The sequence below is a fragment of the Lissotriton helveticus genome, chromosome 5_1 (assembly GCF_964261635.1).
Source record: "Lissotriton helveticus chromosome 5_1, aLisHel1.1, whole genome shotgun sequence".
Taxonomy (NCBI): Eukaryota; Metazoa; Chordata; class Amphibia; order Caudata; family Salamandridae; genus Lissotriton; species Lissotriton helveticus.
In genome coordinates, this window is record NC_136065.1 from 688116595 (window position 1) to 688137103 (window position 20509).

Genomic DNA, 20509 nt, shown 5'->3' on the forward strand with positions numbered 1-20509 from the left:
AGGCTCCATGAAGGGAGCAATTTCCTCACTTTATGCCATGCTTCCAACTACACTACTATCGATCGCGATACATGGCATTCTGGGAACAAGTGATAGGGCGGGATATCGCTGATGAGGAGTCTAAACACATCTGGGGCGATCTTACTAAGCACAATCACTCAGTGGCTCTGAGAGAGGGACACTACAAGACGCTCCTGGATTGGTACCTCTACCCCACCAAACTCAAACGGATTTTTCCTGACAACTCGGATCTCTGTTGGCGTGGCTGCAGTTTACAGGAGGACTTCAGTCACATTTGGTGGGACTGCCCCAGTATTCGGATATTTTGGGAGGAAATACTTTCACACATCAAAGACTTACTAGGGTACCTAATTCAAAACAACCAGAGAGTGAGCTCTACTGGGTATTAGGGATCCTGGTCTTGAGCACCAATCAAAAGCAGACAAGGCAATATTGTGGGCCTGTTTGGGGGTGGCAAAACCAGCCAGGCATGATGGTGGTAATTCTTGGCACATTGTAGGCATGCTTGGGAACACAATACCCACACCTGGAACAATGCTGACCAACCGTGGAGCAACACTTTCCATCATTAACAAACTGAAGGCATTCTTGACAATTTTGTGGCCACAATGGTAGACATCGCTGGCATGTGATGGGCACATGATGATGATGATACCTGGAAGCCAGTTAATGTTCATATGTGGCAGCAGTACATCTGAGTATTTGATGAAAATGATAAGCTGGTATTTTGAGACTGAAAATGTATTTACTAAAAATGAAAGGCTGGTATTTTGAGACAAAAACATTGCTTTCTTCATAAAAACGGCGAAGGCTTTACTTTGAACATAAATTTGGAGGAAAGCCAAGAAGAGCCTTTTGATTGCCCACACTGGTAGTCCCAAGAAGAGGGTGTTGCAGTAAACAGAAGCAGCAAGATGACAGCCCTTATGAGTGTCTCACTGGGAGAAATTGGCGAGGATTTTGGCTAGGTGGGAAAGGAGATAGAAGAAAGGGCCAAATAATTAAATAAGATACTTCTGAGTGCTCGTTGCTGTGCTATATGGTAAATGTAGGGCAGCTTTTCTTCATGTTGGCATCCTTTTTCTCAGGCACATGAGCTTCCTGGCCTTACTTAGGCATCATCAAGGAGATACCGCTTGGGTCCTCTGGTACAGTGAGCATGGGATCCACTGCTGGGCATGCCTGTCACATTTAGGGTGTTGCACTGAGGAAAACAAAAAAGTGGTGGGTTCTGAATCAATCTCGGTCACTGGTAATTACTCATGTTGCATCCTTGTCTATCATAATGCCCACCATGCAACCTCAGATTCCTCAAATGATGGTCTAGAATGCAAAGCATTCCTTCCATCTCTTTGTTTTGGTTACCATGGCTTCACTAAGAGTAACAGGTATGCCAAGATGCGGGTCCCATGCTCACTGTGCCACAGGACTTAAGCTATGGGGTTGCTTGTGTTTCAATCAGAAGGGCACTGTACACCTGGCAGTATGGGCTGGACTGTTCCCATTGGAACAGGTCCAAAACGGATCTGCATACATGTTCTCTTTGCCTAGAGTGACATAGCAGATTAAAAACAATGGTCTAGAGTGATCAGCAGTGGCAGAGATTATTTCAAGCATTCCACCCAGCACTTAGCTGTTTACTGAAGTACTAAGAAGTCATCAAAGCAACAAAAATACAGTCTGAGTACCTGCACTTAATTACTTCCGGGGTTATATCACACAGACTGGATGCAAAGTTTACTTGCTTAAGTGGGATGCCAGCAATCTCTGCCACAGCACAGCTCGAACGAACCAATGGGTTCTGTTCTAATTCTACATTAGCAGTGGTTGTAATAGCTACAGATATCCAAGTTTGCGGATGTGGGCTCCATCATTCTGTCCTTTCCGCCTCCAGTACCATTAGTCCAAGTATACGGGAAGACATACAACCCCGCTGGTGTAAAAAACAAGTCCCTCTCACCGGTAATCTAGAGTAATCCGGGATAATCCAAGGTTCCGCAGGCCCCAAGCACCAGCACTGCTCCGTTGCGGTAGGACGTGAACAAAGATCAGGTGTAGGGGCAGGATAGCAGAGCGCGAGCGATTATGGCCGGGCCAGCTGCAAAGCACTGGTTATCCATTCTACGGAGGTGGCGGCGGTGTTGTTGCAGTCAGTAGTGGGGCTACCACACGCCGCTCTCCACACAGGGAGCACTCAGGCAACAAGCAAGCAAGACAGAGCGAGGGGAAGGCAAATGGAAATACTGCAGGTGCCCAGCTCCCCCGCCTTCCTCACCTCGCTCCGTGCTCAACATTGTCTCCTCAGGCCTCAGTAGCAGCTCCGGCGAGAGCAGAAGACAAAGCGCTAACAACCCGTCTGCCCGTTGCTCAGAGGCGGCAGTAGTGCTGCCATCGGTGTCCTTTGGTGGCCGGTCTCACCACTCTCAGCTCTCCTTGCGGCTCTCTCGGCACTCTTCGCAGCACCCCTGACTCCAGTGCTCACAGCTCCAAATACGGCGAAAACACGGCATAGACTCGGTGTGCACATGGGCTGTCCAGGCGCCCTTGCACGCGAAAGTGAAAGCGTGGGGGAGCACGAGAAGAGACGCGCGCGTTCACAGCCCATGTTCCCAAAAGGGCGCGGCACAGCCATTGTCTCCAATGTGTTTACATGCTTGTGCACCTCTCCTGTCCCACTTTGCTAAGCAACCCGGCAACAATAAGTTTCGCTTGCGCGAGCAACGCATGGTGCTGCATCGCTAGGTGAGACCTAAAAAGGAGGGGCTAGGGACCATATTAACCAAGGAAAAGCAACCAGTTACAAAGAACAGATAAAGGAGCCAATTAGAATGATGGGTGTTGCTTAATGTCTATATCCTGAATACAGCATGTCTCGAAGAGACAGTGCAAGCGCTATCTAAGTGAGACCTAAAAAAGGATCACTGCACATTGCATTTCACCTTTTGTCACACCATTAACTGACATATCACAACTATATAGGGAAAATGATGAACAGTAGGGGCTTATTCAAGTCTTAACTACTGAAGGACTATGATAATTCCCCAGTTTGCCCTGTATACTTCTTCGATTATTGATGAATGCCAACCAGACTAATCCTTGTCATCACTACCAGTTGTGCAGGGGTGTGGTTGGCACATGAATGACAATAATGCAACTTTAATTATAAAGTTTTAAAGACGTGACATACAGTCTGATATGTGTTCCAAGTGTTTAGCTCAAAGTACAAAAAGTTAAATCGGCCATATATCTGTGTGTAAAGTGTGTTAATAGAATGTCAGGCAATACATTCATGGTAGGCATAGTTATTTATAGAATAATTTACTGCATTTGACTTACAAATAAAAATAACAGTCCCTGAGAAAAATCCCTTTATTGCCAGTCCATAGTAATGTGTTTATTTACTAGAATGTGGTAAAGTGCAGTTGAGGCGATTTGAAGCAATATACCTTTTTAAGATCTTTGATTTGTAGAATGTCTATATTGGAATTTATTAGAAGAAAGCAAACTGTGCAAATGTTTTTAGAAGACCAAGAAGATCATCAACATTCCATGTGAATTATCTTCATGTACTGGAAAGGACAGTCCCCACAGTTCTTTTGCTGTGTTTTCCTACTTAAAAATTGGGTTTATTTCAAAGATTTAAAAGGAGGTGTCCGCACCAATTTCATAACTATAGTGGTGATGAGGGTATGTGTGGAGTCATGATGGCAGATCACAAGGGGGTTGGAGAAAACTACAGGGAGAGAAGAGGCTGTATGCACATTTAGACCTGCATTGCTTCATTAACTCAAATTTAGAGTTACAAAAAAATGGAAATCACTCTGAATAGCCTATGGCAACCGAATAGGTCTGAAAAGATAGTATTTGGTCCATATAAAGGTATACAATAGAAAATGTAAGTTTGAAACAAACATTTTTGTTAACTTTTGTAGCTTTTGACTCTATACATTAAAATTGGAAAAATTAAATGCTCTAGATATTTTCCTACCTTCCGATCTCTGAATCCAGTACGTGCTTTCTTTTTCTTGCCTTCTGCTTGTGTCACTCCATCACCTGACTGGACAACCTTGCCATCAGAATCATCTAAATTCCCTCCTTCCTCTGCATCCTTCTCTTTTCCACTAGACTCTGGCCGCAGGTTGTGTTTCACAGATGAACGAGCTTCAGCGTGGGCTCTGAAATAAGCATGGGAAAGAAAAAGGGAAGAATATAGCGATTGACTATTTCTTATTAGAAACAAACTTTCATCCACATCAAACCAGATGGTTTGCCTAAGCATTCGAGCGGAATAATGACATACACAAAGTCATCTTTTACTTTAAAGTCCACACAGAGACATAGTAATGTGTTGTCAGACAACGTTCTGGGAGACCGGGTGACCTGAGGAGGAAGGGGGTGTAGACCAGACCGAGTTAATTTTGTTGCTTCACGTGTCCTGGGCCCGTCTCACAGGGGCTGTGCAAACTCTGCCAAATACAACCTTTTCTGAACTTCACTGCATGGGTAAGCAGTTGCAGGCTTCTAAGGGAGGTAGTCAAAGAGGTTAAAAAGTCAGAACTCAAGCAATCATGATAAGTGTGATGTTATTTAAATGGGGCTGGGCCTCTTGTGGCTCATCAAGATAGTTTAGCAGCTTTGGTGCAATGTACGTGCCTTGGGACCAGTCTCACTGCTTAGGAGCGTGCTTAATTTAGCCCGAGGCATCATTTGACACTAATAGTAGATGCGTAGGAGGTGCAAGCTGTGCAGGCTTTGGCATCGGAGAGGTGAAGGGTACGCACTCCTCCAGTTTACCAAGAGAAAAGGAGGGCTTGTTCACCCTTACAAAGCCTACCTGCTCCCCCCCCCGCCCCCTTTATTACCAAAGCCCCCAGCCACACGCGTACTACATGCTGGCAATTAAAAGAGTACCCAGCAGTTGACCGCCATTTTAGTTTGGGTATTTTCTAATGAAAAGCGGGTCAGCACGCACATAGCGGTGCTATGACGATGAGTTTTGTTTCAGTTGCCGGATGAACGTGAAAAGTGATAACGCTAAAACTGTATCTCCACAAAGTGATTTTACAGGTTAATCTATTGAAAGAAAAGAAGAAAAAAGTGGGAGAACAAAGGTATTTTCCCTTTATATTCTTGAGAAAGTAGAGATTCCTGTAAAAGCAGATATTCCTGTAACAAAGGCAGCTGAATTGTCCTCCTAGGGCCCCCCTTCCTCCAGCCTCAGTGAGGACATAATTAAGAAGTTTTTTCACAGAGAACTAAAGGTGGCAGTAGAAGCTGTTTTGCAAAAATAAAGATACTCCTTCAGAGAAGGATTTCTTCCTCAGTATCCGAACAGGATTTCCCTGTAAATGCTAAAAAGGGATGTAAGGTGTTAAAAAAAGTCAAAACACCTAGTAAGGGTCCTCCCGTAGTTGAAAGAGGGTCCATAGTTTAAAGAGACATAAGACATGGTAGCCTTAGCAATACAACAGACTGTGGTGTCCTTAGCGGGACAACACGGAGGATCGGACATGTTGGCGCGATGGAGCTGGTTGTCGGTCGGGGCAAAAATGGAATGAGCAGCTATAATGACACAAGATACGGAAAGAACTCACGCAATACAGACAACAATATTTCCGAGGATGATTTTCACCAATTGGACAAATATGTTTTTCGATCTACAAGAGATTCTTGAACCTGGCTTCATTGATGAATACCTAGAACAGCCTTCAACCACGAAAGCTATTAAAGACCCGCTGGGTGCAAACATGTTCAATCTCAACCTCACTACGCATCCTTGCGCTTAATACTGGTGGCCAAAGGACCACATCGCTACCTTTATTAAATTTTGGCTGCGAAAGTCTCGATAAGGAGACTCGCTATCTTATGAAGGCTGAATGTCCAAGACCGCTTCTGGATAATAAATCCGGAATTACTCCTAATCTGGATCCCAAACATAATAACCTCCCTTTAAATCGGCAAAGATCCCCCATGAAGGGCTTGGCAGCGCTGCCTTAAGCAGTGCCAGGACAAGTTATTGGACATTCTGGGTCAGTTAGCCAGGAGTTTCGGTACAGCAGACAGGCAAATTACAAAGATTTGCCCATAGTCGCAGACCTTTTGACTGGTTGGAGCAATTAGGCTATCTGCTTGCTTGGAAATACCAATGTCGGGCTAAAAGCTGAAAGTAGGAAGGCCATCTTCATAAGGATGAACCCTAAACTGGGTGATCTAGCCAACAAAAAAGTCTCTGGTGGCCCGAAAGGGTTGCTTTTTAGTGAATGTTTTGTGAAATCCTTGGGCAAGTGCGTTTCCACACGTACGGCCTTTAGGTGGGCTCAGTTGAGTATGTGAAGCGTGTTTAATGCAAGTGTTTTTGGAATGGATGACAGGAGGGGTGTGGCTATCAGCCAAGGGTCAGAAAAGACCCAGTTCTACTATCAAGAGCCGATGGGTTACAGAAGGAGCTTCCATTATAACATGGGTTCCTTCCCACAAAGAGGGTGAACCCCTTGTTCCCATGGGAACAGGACTAGATCTCAAGGCTCAGGAGATCAAGGTAAGCTTCAGTCATTTGAATGTTTTTTCCCAAACTAAAGTAGGGGGTAAGTTACGTTTTTTCATCCAAAACTGGCCAATCGTAACAAACTATTCATGGGTTTTACAAACAGTGATAGGTTTCAGAAAAGAGTTTTGGGAACTCCCTCATCAAAGGATTCAACCAAGGGAGTTATCTTTAGACAAAGATCAGATGGTATTGGTAGATGCAGAAGTTACTCAAATGATACACAAATGTGCAATTACTAAGGTTTCAGACTCAGAAAGGGGTTTTGTAAGTACTGTTTTTCTGCTAAGAAAATGTACAAAGAAGGAGTTGAGCAAGGTTTTGGTGTACAGGCACTTCATGATGGAGGGAATCCATTCTTTAGGAGACACTTTACAGAAAGATTGGTTTCTGAGTTAGACCTGAAAGACGCTTACTTCACAATCCCTATGGACGCAAGTTCGAAGAAAAACCTACGATTCAGATGTAGAGGAATTGCTTACGGTTTTCCTGTCTTCCCTTTGGTCTACTGTCAGCTCCATGGTGTTTCCCGAAGGTACTGTGCCCTGTGGTAGCTTTCTTGAGAGAAAGAGGAGTGTGTTTATTCAACTATCTAAACAATATACTAGTGATGTGTCAGGATCAAGAGGAATTGTTAAAACACATGAAGTGGATACAGGATCTCTTTGAGGCATTATTGTTCATCATCAACGTAAGGGAATCTATCATGACGCCAACACAAAATGTTGAATTTCGGGGTTTTCAGGTAGACATAATTTTGGCCCACTTAGGTCTCCCACAGAAGAAATTGACAAAAAAAAGTAGGAACTCTATCATTTTTTAGCAAAGAATGTAGCCACTTTGAAGGATTTTGCAAGAGTGGTTGGGCTTTTATCGTCCTCCATTGAGGACATTTCCCCAGGTCCACTTCCATAGTGACTAAAATCCTTGGGATTGAGGAAGGGTCTGTGGTATGCAAATGTGATACCCCTGTCCCAAGGGAGCTCGAGAGGATCTAAAGTAGTGGCTGAACAATCGAGAGAGATGGAACGGCAATGCAATATTCGGAAATATTTCAGAATTTATTGTAGAATCAGATGCCAGCAACCTTGGTTAGGCGGCACGTTTGAAAGATTTAGAAGCTGGAGGGAGATGGTCCAGGGAGCGAAACTTACACATAAATTGTATGGAGATGCTAGCAGGTTTGAATGTTTTGATGAGTTTCAAGAAAATTCTAGCAAATAGTGTGGTATTGATTTGATTGGAGAACTTCACAGCAGTATCTATCATAACTCCATCGTTTAGGAGTAGCAAGATCAAAAGAGCTAACAGATCTAGCCTGGGGAATTTGGTATTTTAGTTGGGAACAAAAAATACTTTCCAAAGTACAATTTATCCTGCGTCAAAAGACCCAGAGGGCAGATTGAAACTCGAGGAACTTGAAGGATTCCAGTGATTACAAGCTGAACCCAGTTATTTTCAAGAAGATTCAGGACTTGTGGAGTCCCATTCAGGTAGATCTCTTTACGAGCAGATTGATATTTCAGGTAAACCGGTATTACAGTTGGAGACGAGATCTCAAAGTGGTTGCAGTGGACGCATTTGTGCAAACCTGGAGGGGGAGAGAGTTGTCACGCTTTCCTCCTGTTTGCTCTGATGCTCGGAGTGTTGTTAAAGGTTTTGAAGACAAAGATGCAGCATATTTCTAGTAACTCTGTTCTGAACATCCCAAGTGTAGTTCCTTGTTGCCATGCATCCTCTGGGATAATGGAACTAGCAGTAGCAAACCCCTGCTTTGTACCAGTGAATCTAGGCCTTTTCGTAAGACAGGAAGGAAAGCAGAGCACTCTTTAGAGCTAGATGGGAACATTAACATTCTTGCTTAGAAAAATTCAGGGGGATCAGGTAGATACTCTAGCCTTTCAGGAGAGGCTAAGAACTTATTGGATGAGTCACGGGCACCACAAACCAGGAAAAGGTACAGAGGAGTTTAGAAAAAATGGTGCAGTTGGTTCTTGGAAAGGAATTTATATCCCGTAGAGGCTCCTGATGTACTAGTGGCAAACTATCTCGCTGAGCTGTTCATTTCAGGTATGTCTTATGGAACAGTCAATCGTTACACATAAGGTGTTTCAACAGGACATGCCTTTGTGAATAATTTTGCTACTGGCAGTGATCCTTTGGTCCGTAGAGTGATGAAGGGAAAAAGGCTGAAACAACCACCCAGGGATCGCTATGACTCTTTCCGGAAGTTAATTTTGTTTCTGATCTTTTTGTTTCCTGTGAAGATAATAGTTATCTTTCATCGAGGCAAATATTGTTGAAATTAGCAACCTTGTCTCTTTTTTAGAAGTGTTTCAGATGTTAAGGCTCTAGAGGGTTGCAATAGATTTTACTCCCCAGATGGGTCCATTTTGATATTTGGAAAAGGACCAAAACCAGGTCTGAGAATTTTCTGCTATTTTTAAAAGGACTGCATACATTTCTGTGTTGTGAGTTGCACATGAGTTTATGAGAAAAGAATGCTGGAATTCAGAGGCGATGGGGAAGATCAGTTATTAATTTCCTATGTGAAACCCTATTAGGCAGTAGCAACGGCTACGATTTCATACTGGGTAAGAGCAGTGATGTCTGAAGCTGGAATTGGCTTGCCCAAATTTGGAGTTTACCCCTTAAGCAGTGCAATGGCTAATATAGTCTTTTGGGAATATGGCACACTTGCTGATATTCTAAAGGTGGCAGACTGGTCAAGTGCTAGCACTTTTGCAAAATGTTATCTAGAACTGGGGGAGCATGTGAGCAGTCTGGCGCTGGAGAGCTTTAAACATAAACAATGGTAGCCTCCGGTCTGGGAACTAAATGGCGATTCTCCAATTAACACGGAGAGAGAATCTTGGTTTCATTAAAGACAACGGAAGCTAACATTAGCCCACCCTACCTCATTTACCGAATATATTTCTACCTGCTTTTATTTTTTATATGAATGCATACATTTAATTCATATATTTGAATTGTATTGATTTGACTTGTTCTACTATATTAATGTGTACTTTACATATTGAAAATGCTAATTCAATAAGACATATGTTTTTCCCGTCATGCCTGAAGAGCATCTTATGATTCGCCAATGCCTAAAAAGGAGTGAGCTTATGTGAGAAGGACTTGTATATTCTGTTGAAGAGTCCAACTTGGAATGTTTGTTTATGATATATTTAATGTTCTTTAAAGGGATGCATGTTGGGGCAGCTATCAAAAGTTTATGCATAATGTTAGTCTCCATCGTCTTTAATGAAGTCAAGATTCTCTCTGTATGTTAATTGGAGAATCACCATTCTCAGAGCCATGAATATGGTAAAAGAATAAGGAGCTTCAGTCAAGAACCTGAACAAGCTTCATAGAAAGCAAAAAAAAAAAAAATAACATTTAATGTTATTAAAGCAGCAGTGCGGCTCACCATCAACACTTGAAACCACGAAACCATATGGGTATTTATCTAAAAACGCGCCTGGTACACTGCATCCCCTGACCATTGCTGAAAATATCTTTTATTCTTGTCAGTGCCTACGGCGAGCACTACTAGTGGCCACGATGGCAAAGTCACTGGATTCTTGCTTCATAGCCTCCACTGTTCCACAAACACACACTGGCATAGAGAAAGTCTGTGTTACAGACACACGGGGAGGAAACTGCAACAGCTCAAGCAAAATACCATAGTTACTAAGATGTCTCTCCGCCTCTCAAATCTAAACATGCGCCTCTGTTTCACGTCAAGTATAATAAATGTTAGGAGATTTGTATGAATGTCTTTCCAACGAATGCCTGGGAAATGCCCACATCACTGGCATACAAAATCACAATAAACAATTCCCACACGCCGGCAGTCAGCACAGTCTTGACTGTTATGTCTGCATTTCACGGTTTATGGTGCAGGGATACCATGACGGCCCCTGACAGCCAAGGCTCAAGAGACACCAACGACTGCAGTGTGAAAAATGCGCGCTCCCTGAAAGAATGTTCAGTAGCAGATGGGTATCTTTCTGGTGGGGTAATAGAAATGTCTGTCTGACAGATTACAACACAGACGAATCTCTCTTGCTGAAAACGAACTAAAAACACATGTAGGTTTGCAAAATAACAATATATCACTTAAACACAAGGCAGTTGCTTCACTAGGGGGGTAGGGGGTGCGGACAGCACCGGGTAACACCATCACATGGGGTGACACCGACCGGCAAAAATTAAGAAGCAGGGCCCTGGCGTGCTCATAGCTGTGGCGTTTGGCGGTGCAAATAATTCCGGCAAGAGGCCCCGCTGGCCTCAATGCCACATTCCTACCATCCTCACAGCACAGAGGGTTAATGTGCCTGCTACAAAGAAGGTGTACCATGCAGATCAAAGAACTGAGGGGCATGTGTTCAAGGAAGTTGCGGAGTGAGGCGTTAGCAGTCATGGGTTAAGGCCTCTCTCCGCCACTTCAGAAACGGAAGGCTGCACCATATTTACAACAATATGGTGCAGCCTTGCGTTTCCCCTGCGCTGGCACTACACTTAGCAGTGTAGCGCCAACGGAGACACCATTGCACCATAGTGCAAGGGTGTCTGCGTGCAGGGGAAAGATTGTTTATGTACAGGAGGGGTACCGTCCTGTACATAAACAATCTTTTATCTTTGATCAAAATCAGTGCCTGTTGCCGTGGAACACCTACCGCAACACCCACTGCCCACCCTTTCAAGTTAAGCATAGCATGAAAGGTGGCCTTATTTACAAGGCAGTGTTAAGCCAAGTTAAGTGGCTTAACACTGCCCTGTAAATACGGCAATGCCCCTATCGCCACTACAACGTCGTAAAAAGTGACGGTGTGGTTTCTATAGGGGCTTGTACATATGCCCCTGAGTATGATGAAACTATGAGTAGCACTATAAAGAAATTATACGTTTGCCAGAAAGGTGCTATAGAGAAATGAGGTGCATTGTTGGTGAGTGGTAGTGAGAGAATTCGTGGAAAAGGAGGAAACACTCATTGTTTTGAACATTATTTGCCGGATATGGCCGGGGAGATGTGGGTGGCAGTCGATTATGTAGTGTACCAGATTCCAGAAATTTCTGTCAGGTGGGGGGGGGAACATTTAAAAAAATTCAGCTGGGGAGGCTCAACCTTCAAAAGTTTGAAGACCTCTGCTGTAGATGATACTGGTATCACCATAACCCCAAAGCATTGAATGGCCCATTTCACAGCGATTTTGTTAATGGGAGCAGGAGAGCCAATTGATAGTGCATAGGAAACATCTCAGTTCCCACTGGATTTTAGGTTCAAGCATGAGGAAGTTAGCTCTGCCATACAAGTTAGCCCATCTAATCGTGCTCCTGGCCCTGATGGGGTCCCTATGGACCTTTACAAGTTGAACATTCTTTTTTGGGCGCAGTTAATTACGAAGGTCCTAAATGCAGCTGCTGTAGAAGGTATCCCTAAGGCATTGAAAGTTGCTACGATTGTACCCATATTAAAAACAAAAGTAAGCAAGACCTAAGCTGTACAGGCCTACCTGCTGTTGAATTCAATTATCAAAGTAACACACAGAATTATTCTTAACAACATTATTAGCCTTGTCCAGTATGGGTTTAGAGAAGGTAGGGGTACATTCGAATAATGCGTAAACCTTCATTTGATAATTGGGAAATAGGTTGTCGCCAAGCAAGGCGCTATTTATTTAGTATTTATGGACATGAGTAGTTCCTTCAACAGAGTTAACAGGTAAAAATGTGGACTCTATTGACTGACTTAGGAATGCCCCAATCAGTGTTGAATTTTTTAAGAGCTTTGCATACAGATATTGCTACTGCCATTAAGTATGAACAGGAGGGAGACTATACGGAATGTAGACGTCTTCCACAAGGGGTCAGACAGGGGTGTGTGTTGGCACCTCTTTTAATTTTAATATATGTTAATGGTTTGAACAATTTTCTGTCTTTAAATGGTAAAAAGACATGCCAAAGGTTAAGGCTGTTTTTGTCCCATCTAGGCTATATGAAGATGACGTGGTTTTGTTATCATGTACTCCTAACGGTCTCCGGGGTTTGGTGGACCCGTTTGTTAAATTCATGGATGAGATCAAACTAGATACCAATATTTCTAAAACCCATTATATGGTCTGTAGGAGACAGACAACTAAAATGAGGCCACTAACTATCGAAGGGAAGATTATTTCAAGGGTTAATTCCTTCCCATACTTGGGTATCACCTTTGACCAACAAATCAATTGGTCTCCTAGTTTAGCTGGAAGAAGCCAGCAGTTTATTCAAGCGTGTGGTACTCGGTTTAAGTTTTTGCTGGCGATTGGTAGTAAGCCAATAATTCCCCTGATCCAAATCCACGGTTTTTACTAATTGCACCGCTATCTAGAGATATCGTAATTGTAGAAGAATACAACAGGAAGAAAAACAGAAACTGCTTGGAGTGGGTCCAGCTAGCCCTAGTTCCTTTATTCGCGATGAGCTGGGACTTGGGTATGTTGAAGATTTAGACAATTTAGCCCCCAGCTCCTATGGGTATCAGTTTGAAGTGGGGGAACGGACATTTAATAGGGAAGTGATCCAGGACTGTTTGAACTGTGACCATGGACATAAAATCCTGTGGCTGTCTTATATTAAACATTAGCTATTAGGTTGGGACACCCTGAACTGTACCAAGACCTCCAAACTTTCACAGAAGGTGATGGGAGAAAGGTCAAGTAGCTGTTTTTAAAACAAGCTATGGAGAGAAGGGAATCTGCTGCGCTGGAAAAGCAGATTACGAGATCCTGCAAGATCATCCAAACTAGAAAGGGTCTTGAGCCCTATCTAGCTCAAAGCCAGAAATCCTTGGGAGAGATCCAAATTCCGAATGGGCGGGATATAGGATACGTTATGTTTTCCACCATGTCAATTCAAACCTAACTCTATATTAATTTGCCCTTGTGACAGCATTGCACTACAGGCTTTGGGCCATTTAATTATTTTCAGTAGAATGTATGAATTCCCCCGAAGAACATATTTGTTGCCCACCTTAAGGGCGCTGGGTTTTTTCTCAATATAGGCATGCTTTTCTTTATCTTCAGATGCTTGCTGATCCTGCTATTACAACTGCTGTTGGGTCATTTCTGAAAAACACTTTACATTTTATTGCCACACTGAATAAATGACCGCTGGTTAAAGTTGTATCACATAAATAATAGCCGTTTGAAATGGGATTATAACCTGCTTTTATACGATTTAATTCTGCTTTAAGATCATTTTAAATGTTTATGTAATAATCTATCTTTTATCACTATGATATACAAGCTTTTATAGCAATGATTTTGTAGGTACTTTTAGGATTATTAATTAATTGAATAAAGATATTTATATCAAGAGGAGCATATTCGATTCTTATTTAAATTGGATCAGTGTAGTATGGTCTTGATGGATATGGAGATGTTATTCTAGATCCTAGGCCCATAGATGGAAAAAACAGGACTGCTGCCCCCATCGACAGTCTGATAGGGTTCAGACTGAGCGTGTGAGACAGCCACCAGAGAAGGTGAGCTTGTCAGTTGTGGTGCTCAACAGGATGGTTTCGTAAGTGATGCAGCTAGTTTTGAAGATAGTGCTGGTCAGTAAGAGGAGCCAACTGATTCAATCTGTTCCTTGAGAGTGAGGATGGTGTCAAGGATGAATCCATGCGACATATTATTAAGCAAAAGTTTGGGTTCAGAACTGCAAAGTTTCATGTCATTGAGCCAGGGTTGTAGCTATTGGCAAATGACAGGAACTCTGTCTTAGTGGGGCTGAGTTTCTGGTATGGGCTTGACAGCGAGCAATTAATCCACTAAAAAAACACAAAGGTTAAAATGAAGCTCTTTTTAGGTGAAAATGACAGGTAAAACTTTTAAAACTCAAAACATCAATGAAATTCACCAGTTATAGCTAATTGAAAAAAATTATAACTGGCGCTCTTGCTATGCAGCACAGTGCTGGTGTTATCAATGATGAAAAACCAAAGATGGTGATGGACTGAGCGTTGACCATACAAACACTCACCCCCAGTCAACTGATCTGGGTTTAATCCATCACCGTTCTTTAGCTCACTCCGCCACCCCAGTTCAGACATGGCCATATGCAAATCAGTCTGACCCTGTGCCTCATGGGAACAGTCCAGCCCGAACTGCCAAGCCATGTCTTCCCTGGACCGGAATCAAGCTTCCCAGGACCTGTTTCTGGCATTACAGCCGTCTTCAGCCGGGCTTGCTTGACTCCAGTGGCAAAGTGAGCAAGGGACTCACGTCTGAGCATACCCTGCCAACTTAGGGCGAACAAAGAAAAACCAAAGGTGGTGATGGACGGAGCGTTGACAATACAAACACTCACCCCCAGTCAACTGATCTGGGTTTAATCCATCACCGTTCTTTAGCTCACTCCGCCACCCCAGTTCAGACATGGCCATATGCAAATCAGTCTGACCCTGTGCCTCATGGGAACAGTCCAGCCCGAACTGCCAAGCCATGTCTTCCCTGGACCGGAATCAAGCTTCCCAGGACCGGTTTCTGGCATTACAGCCGTCTTCAGCCGGGCTTGCTTGACTCCAGTGGCAAAGTGAGCAAGGGACTCACGTCTGAGCATACCCTGCCAACTTAGGGCGAACAAAGAAAAACCAAAGGTGGTGATGGACAGAGCGTTGACAATACAAACACTCACCCCCAGTCAACTGATCTGGGTTTAATCCATCACCGTTCTTTAGCTCACTCCGCCACCCCAGTTCAGACATGGCCATATGCAAATCAGTCTGACCCTGTGCCTCATGGGAACAGTCCAGCCCGAACTGCCAAGCCATGTCTTCCCTGGACCGGAATCAAGCTTCCCAGGACCGGTTTCTGGCATTACAGCCGTCTTCAGCCAGGCTTGCTTGACTCCAGTGGCAAAGTGAGCAAAGGACTCACGTCTGAGCATACCCTGCCAACTTATGGCGAACAAAGCGGTACAAAAGGGGGTGGTGATGGACGGAGCATCTGAACCAATCAAACACTCACACCCAGTCAACAGATCTGGCTTTAATCCATGACCGTTCTTTAGCCCACTCTGCCACCCCAGTTCAGACATGAGCAAAAAAACAATGGATTTAGGCCCAGATCTCTGTACTGGGGTGAATGTATGACATTGTTCTGCATTCTGTCCATCAACTGTTGTTTTTGCATTTGTCACCCGGAGTGGGACGGGTATGCTCAGACGTGAGTCCCGTGCTCTCCACACCACTGGAGTCAAGCTATCCTGGCTGATGACGGCTGATAGCCAGAAACCGGTCCTAGAAATGCTTGATTCCGGTCCAAGGAAGACATGGCTTGGCAGTTCGGGCTGGACTGTTCCCATGAGGCACAGGGCCATGGCTGATTTGCATATGGCCATGTCTGAATTGGGGTGGTGTGGTGAGCAAAAAAACGATGGATTTAGGCCCAGATCTCTGTACTGGGGTGAATGTATGACATTGTTCTGCATTCTGTCCATCAACTGTTGCTTTTGCATTTGTCACCCCGAGTGGGACGGGTATGCTCAGACGTGAGTCCTGTGCTCTCCACACCACTGGAGTCAAGCTATCCTGGCTGAAGACGGCTGCTAGCCAGAAACCGGTCCTAGGATGCTTGATTCCGGTCCAAGGAAGACATGGCTTGGCAGTTCGGGCTGGACTGTTCCCATGAGGCACAGGGTCAAGGCTGATTTGCATATGGCCATGTCTGAATTGGGGTGGTGTGGTGAGCAAAAAAACGATGGATTTAAGCTCAGATCTCTGTACTGGGGTGAATGTATGACATTGTTCTGCATTCTGCCCATCAACTGTTGTTTTTGCATTAACTTAATTAAAGGCAAGACCTATTGCCTTTTTAATGCTTGTTTTGGCTGTTCATGGGCCTCTTTTATGTCCTGTCTGGTCGGTCCCCGACATGAAAACAGCAAGCATTTGCAAATAAGTCTTATTCAGCTACTAAAGCTATTGAGGTACTTGTCGATTCAATGTCCCCACCCGTACTTTATTTAAATATTTAAAAGTGTGCAAACACTGCAGAATCCAGCGCTACACGAGGTTCCCAGGAAGCACAGCGGGGGCAGGGGGAGGGTCGAGGGGCACTGGATGAGCCTGGTTTATTGCACTGGGAGTACAGACAGTACTTGGACAACAAAAAACACTATGCGATATTGGTTAAATTGAACACAAGACCCGGTGTGAAGAGTGGGACAATGTACCGGGGGAAATAAGAACACCACGAGGTGTGTGCGTACATTGCTAATAGGGCAAACACTTCAAGTAAACAACATGTCTGAAGTGAGACCGCTAAGAAAGCAATAGTCCACTGGGACACCAAAAGATAAGGTAAACAGGCCCGACCACATGGGTCGCAGATAACTAGTGAGAGGAAGTGAGACAATCGATAAGATAAGACTGCAAAAAGTGAAGAGGAAGTGAAAGCACATTCTGTGAATACCTGACACTGCGCAGCGCTCCGCTGCCTTCTGTTAAGTTTCACGCTATAGAAAAGGAGCATTGCAACTAACTGCTTATCACAGTTAATGAAGGAAACAAAACCGATGTGTTGTATGATTGCAAGCACACGAAGCAAGCAATCCTTTCTCCACCCCACGACCTTCAGACACCAACCAGCACATGCACTTGCTCATGCACCCCAGCAACCGCAGCAGTGCAAGTTTACCTCACGTCCAGATCACAGTAACGCGTACACAGCTGGTGTAGCCCCCGCTCCGCTCATGATAGTACATCGCAGGACACAGCAGAGCAAGCAGAGAGACAATGTGAGTGAGAGAGCAGTTACTGTGCAGGTGCGGAGCTGCTGTTGCGGTGCGCAATGTGTCAGGTGATTTTTGGCGGTATCTGTTGGTGCCATGGTGTGATTTGTGTCAGTAGGATGGGATAGAAATCAGCACAGCGGTGCTCTGTTGCCTCGCTTGCACTCGGTCTTGCCCTGTACAGCACTGGGCATACCACTCTGCTTCACTCAGCCACAGCGCCAGTCAAGCGGCACAAACCAGTGTAAGGGGTGACACTGATGGAGGAAGAGGGCACATTGATAGCAAATACTTGTTGGTTAGGGAATGTTGTGGTCATCCGGAGTTCGGGCGCTGGAAGCTCTAGGTTGCTAGGCGACGGCTTGCGATCACAGGAACTTAGCACAGCCCTGAAAGAAAAAGAGGACCGCGCTGCAGCCGATCTCTTGACTTTATGGGGCCATGTGTTTGAAACACATGGCCCCATAAAGATAAGAAAGCTTTTGCAACAAACGGAAATCAGACGAGCCCGTCCAAGTGGGCCATATGAAAAAGAGAAAAGTCTACATCTACGGAGTCTACGGAGAAGCGTGGCTCAGTGGTTAGAGGCGGCAGACCCGGAAGCTGAGATCAGCCGTGGACCAGGGTTCGATTCCCCGCCTCGGCGGGTCTCGGGCTCAAAAATTCCACGGACTCGACAATTCTCGCTCCGGTGCCTACTCGACTCACGGGTTCACACTCTGCGACTCTGGGCAATAGCTTGCTTAAATCTCCACTACGGCCCCTCGCGGCGGGATGCCTGGCTTTCACCTTGTGGACACCCTGCCGGGGTATCTCACAGGGGAATACCAGGACGGGTTCCCTAAGCAAGCGCCTTGAGACCCCTGGGTGATTAGTGCGCTATATAAATCGAAACACATTTACATTTACATTTACATCGAGAAAAGCTCTTTCCCAATGGCTGGCCACCGTTTAGCATAAACGGTGACGCCAGCCAATGGGAAAGAGGGGCAGGGCTTGAAGCCCTTTAATGAAATTCCTCCAAAACATAAAATCTAAAGTCATCCAGTGGCAAAGTGAGAAAGGGACTCACGTCTGAGCATACCCTGCCAACTTATGGCGAACAAAGCGGTACAAAAGGGGTGGTCACTTTGCCACTGGATTCAAGCAAGCCTGGCTGAAGACGGCTGTAATGCCAGAAACCGGTCCTAGGAAGCTTGTTTCCGGTCCAGGGAAGGCATGGCTTGGTAGTTCGGGCTGGACTGTTTCCATGAGGCACAGGGTCAAGACTGATTTGCATATGGCTATGTCTGAACTGGGGTGGCAGAGTGGACTAAAGAACAGTGATGGATTAAACCCAGATCCGTTGACTGGGTGCGAGTGTTTGATTGGTTCAGATGCTCCGTCCATCACCACCCCCTTTTGTACCGCAGTGTCCCAGTAAAAGCAGTGGTGTGGGGGCGTGGGGAGGACATGCAGGGGTTTCATGTAGCCAGAATAAATGCTAAATCCGGTCGCCATGGGCAACAAAGGAGGATCACACTGTGTGCTCTGTTTACAGGAAGCCTAATAAAAGACCTTTGGGTCAACCCCGGAGCGACAGAAGAGATGCACATGGGGTGTAATATTTACAAGCAGGCTGATAAATGCCCATAAGCTTTAAACCAAAAGGGACAGAGGAACTGCTGATATAGAACAAAATATAACGCAGGTATGTTTACTGTTAAGAAGGTTGTAGATTACCATGCTCTTCTGGGTGGCACATGAAGATGGCTTCTTGTACGACGAAGGTGGTCGGTCTTTAGCATTGTTAGAATTTGGTGTTCTGGTTAGCTAGGGTATGCACCTAAGCAAGGCAGAATCCACCAAACTAGTCAGGATAAGGGGATTTCACATCTAAAATAATCCCTGCTCTCCTCCTTGGTAACTTGACACGAGAAGTCAGGGTTATCTCAGAGGAAATGTGTAAAGCATTGCATATAACCAACAGTAATCCAGTGAAAACACTACAAAAAGGACACCACACCAGTTTTAGAAAAATACTCAATATTTATCTGAGTGAAACAAGACCAAAACGAGACAAAATCTTACAAACAGTGATTAAAATACCAATAAAGCAAAAATAGACTTTAAAAACAGTTACTTGAAGCCAATAGCTCAGTCTGAGGCTATCATGGTGTCGTGAGCAAACAAATCGAATAGTTCTGGCTGATCGTGGGCCAGCTACGGTGTTAGGGAGACCCGTAAAACAGTACCTATGGAGATGCAAGGCGTCAGACCATGCGGTGAGGTCCGGAGGAGCGGCGTCGGCTGGAGTTGGTTCTAAAAATCTGGGCAGGAGTAGTCGTGCAAATGAAGTCACATGAGTTGCAGGTCGAAAGCCAAGAGTTTGAAGTCAGGAGCACCGGCAGGTGTTGGTGCTGCAGTGTGAAGCTGAGCGGCCCGACATGCGGTAAACTCACGTTCCGGTTCAGGCAGCGGCTCGTCGACAGTCATGGTGTGAAGTGGGGCAATGCAGTGTGCGGGGCCCACAGGTCACGGTGCAGGTAGCGGCGTCGGTTGATGATCTGGAGTCGATGGCGCTGATGTCGGTAGGCCAAGGCTGCGGAGTGGGACAGTGTGCTGCATCGTGTAACCTACGAGGCATGCCCCCAAACCACGGTGCAGGCAGCGGCGTCAAAGTCAGCTTGTAGAGGCAAAGGTGAGACCAGGGCAGCAGTAAGAAACCGGACGGTGCTCCGTGTTTTCCACGACCAGTGTCCACAGGTCAAGGCGCAGGCAGCGGTGTTGGTGACTGCATCACTGCATCGTGAAGCGAGGCGGTGAGGAGTGCGATGCACTCAAGTCACGTTGCAAGCTGTGGCTCAGTGGCGTAGTTGAGACCAGGGTCGCAGTGTGAAGTACAGCGTGCCCTCGGCGGTGCCTTCAGGTCACAGAGCTGGCAGTGGTGTCGTTGACAGAGCTAGGCTATCTTTTTTTCCCTGTGGTCAGTTGCAGAAGCTGGTACCTAGAAGATGTTGAAGTCTTTGAATTACGAGACTTCAGACAGGAGGCAAGCTCTACATTAAGCCCTTGGAGATATTTAGAATGCAGAAAGAACAGTCTAGTCCAGTCCTTTCCCTGCCCAAGACTGAAGCAGCAACTACAGGCCAACCCAACAAAGCAAAACCAGTAAAGGGG

At 45.1% G+C, this 20509-nt stretch overlaps 1 protein-coding gene across 2 annotated transcripts in view; it reads right to left on the reverse strand.

The window, feature by feature from the left end:
• Nucleotides 1-20509, reverse strand: part of MICU1 (mitochondrial calcium uptake 1) — a 627696-nt gene that overhangs the window by 486363 nt on the left and 120824 nt on the right. For both annotated transcript variants that reach the window (XM_078643080.1, XM_078643081.1), the window contains exon 3: nt 4010-4196. In XM_078643080.1, coding sequence (XP_078499206.1) covers nt 4010-4196 — 187 coding nt within the window. The remainder of the gene's footprint in view (nt 1-4009; nt 4197-20509) is intronic.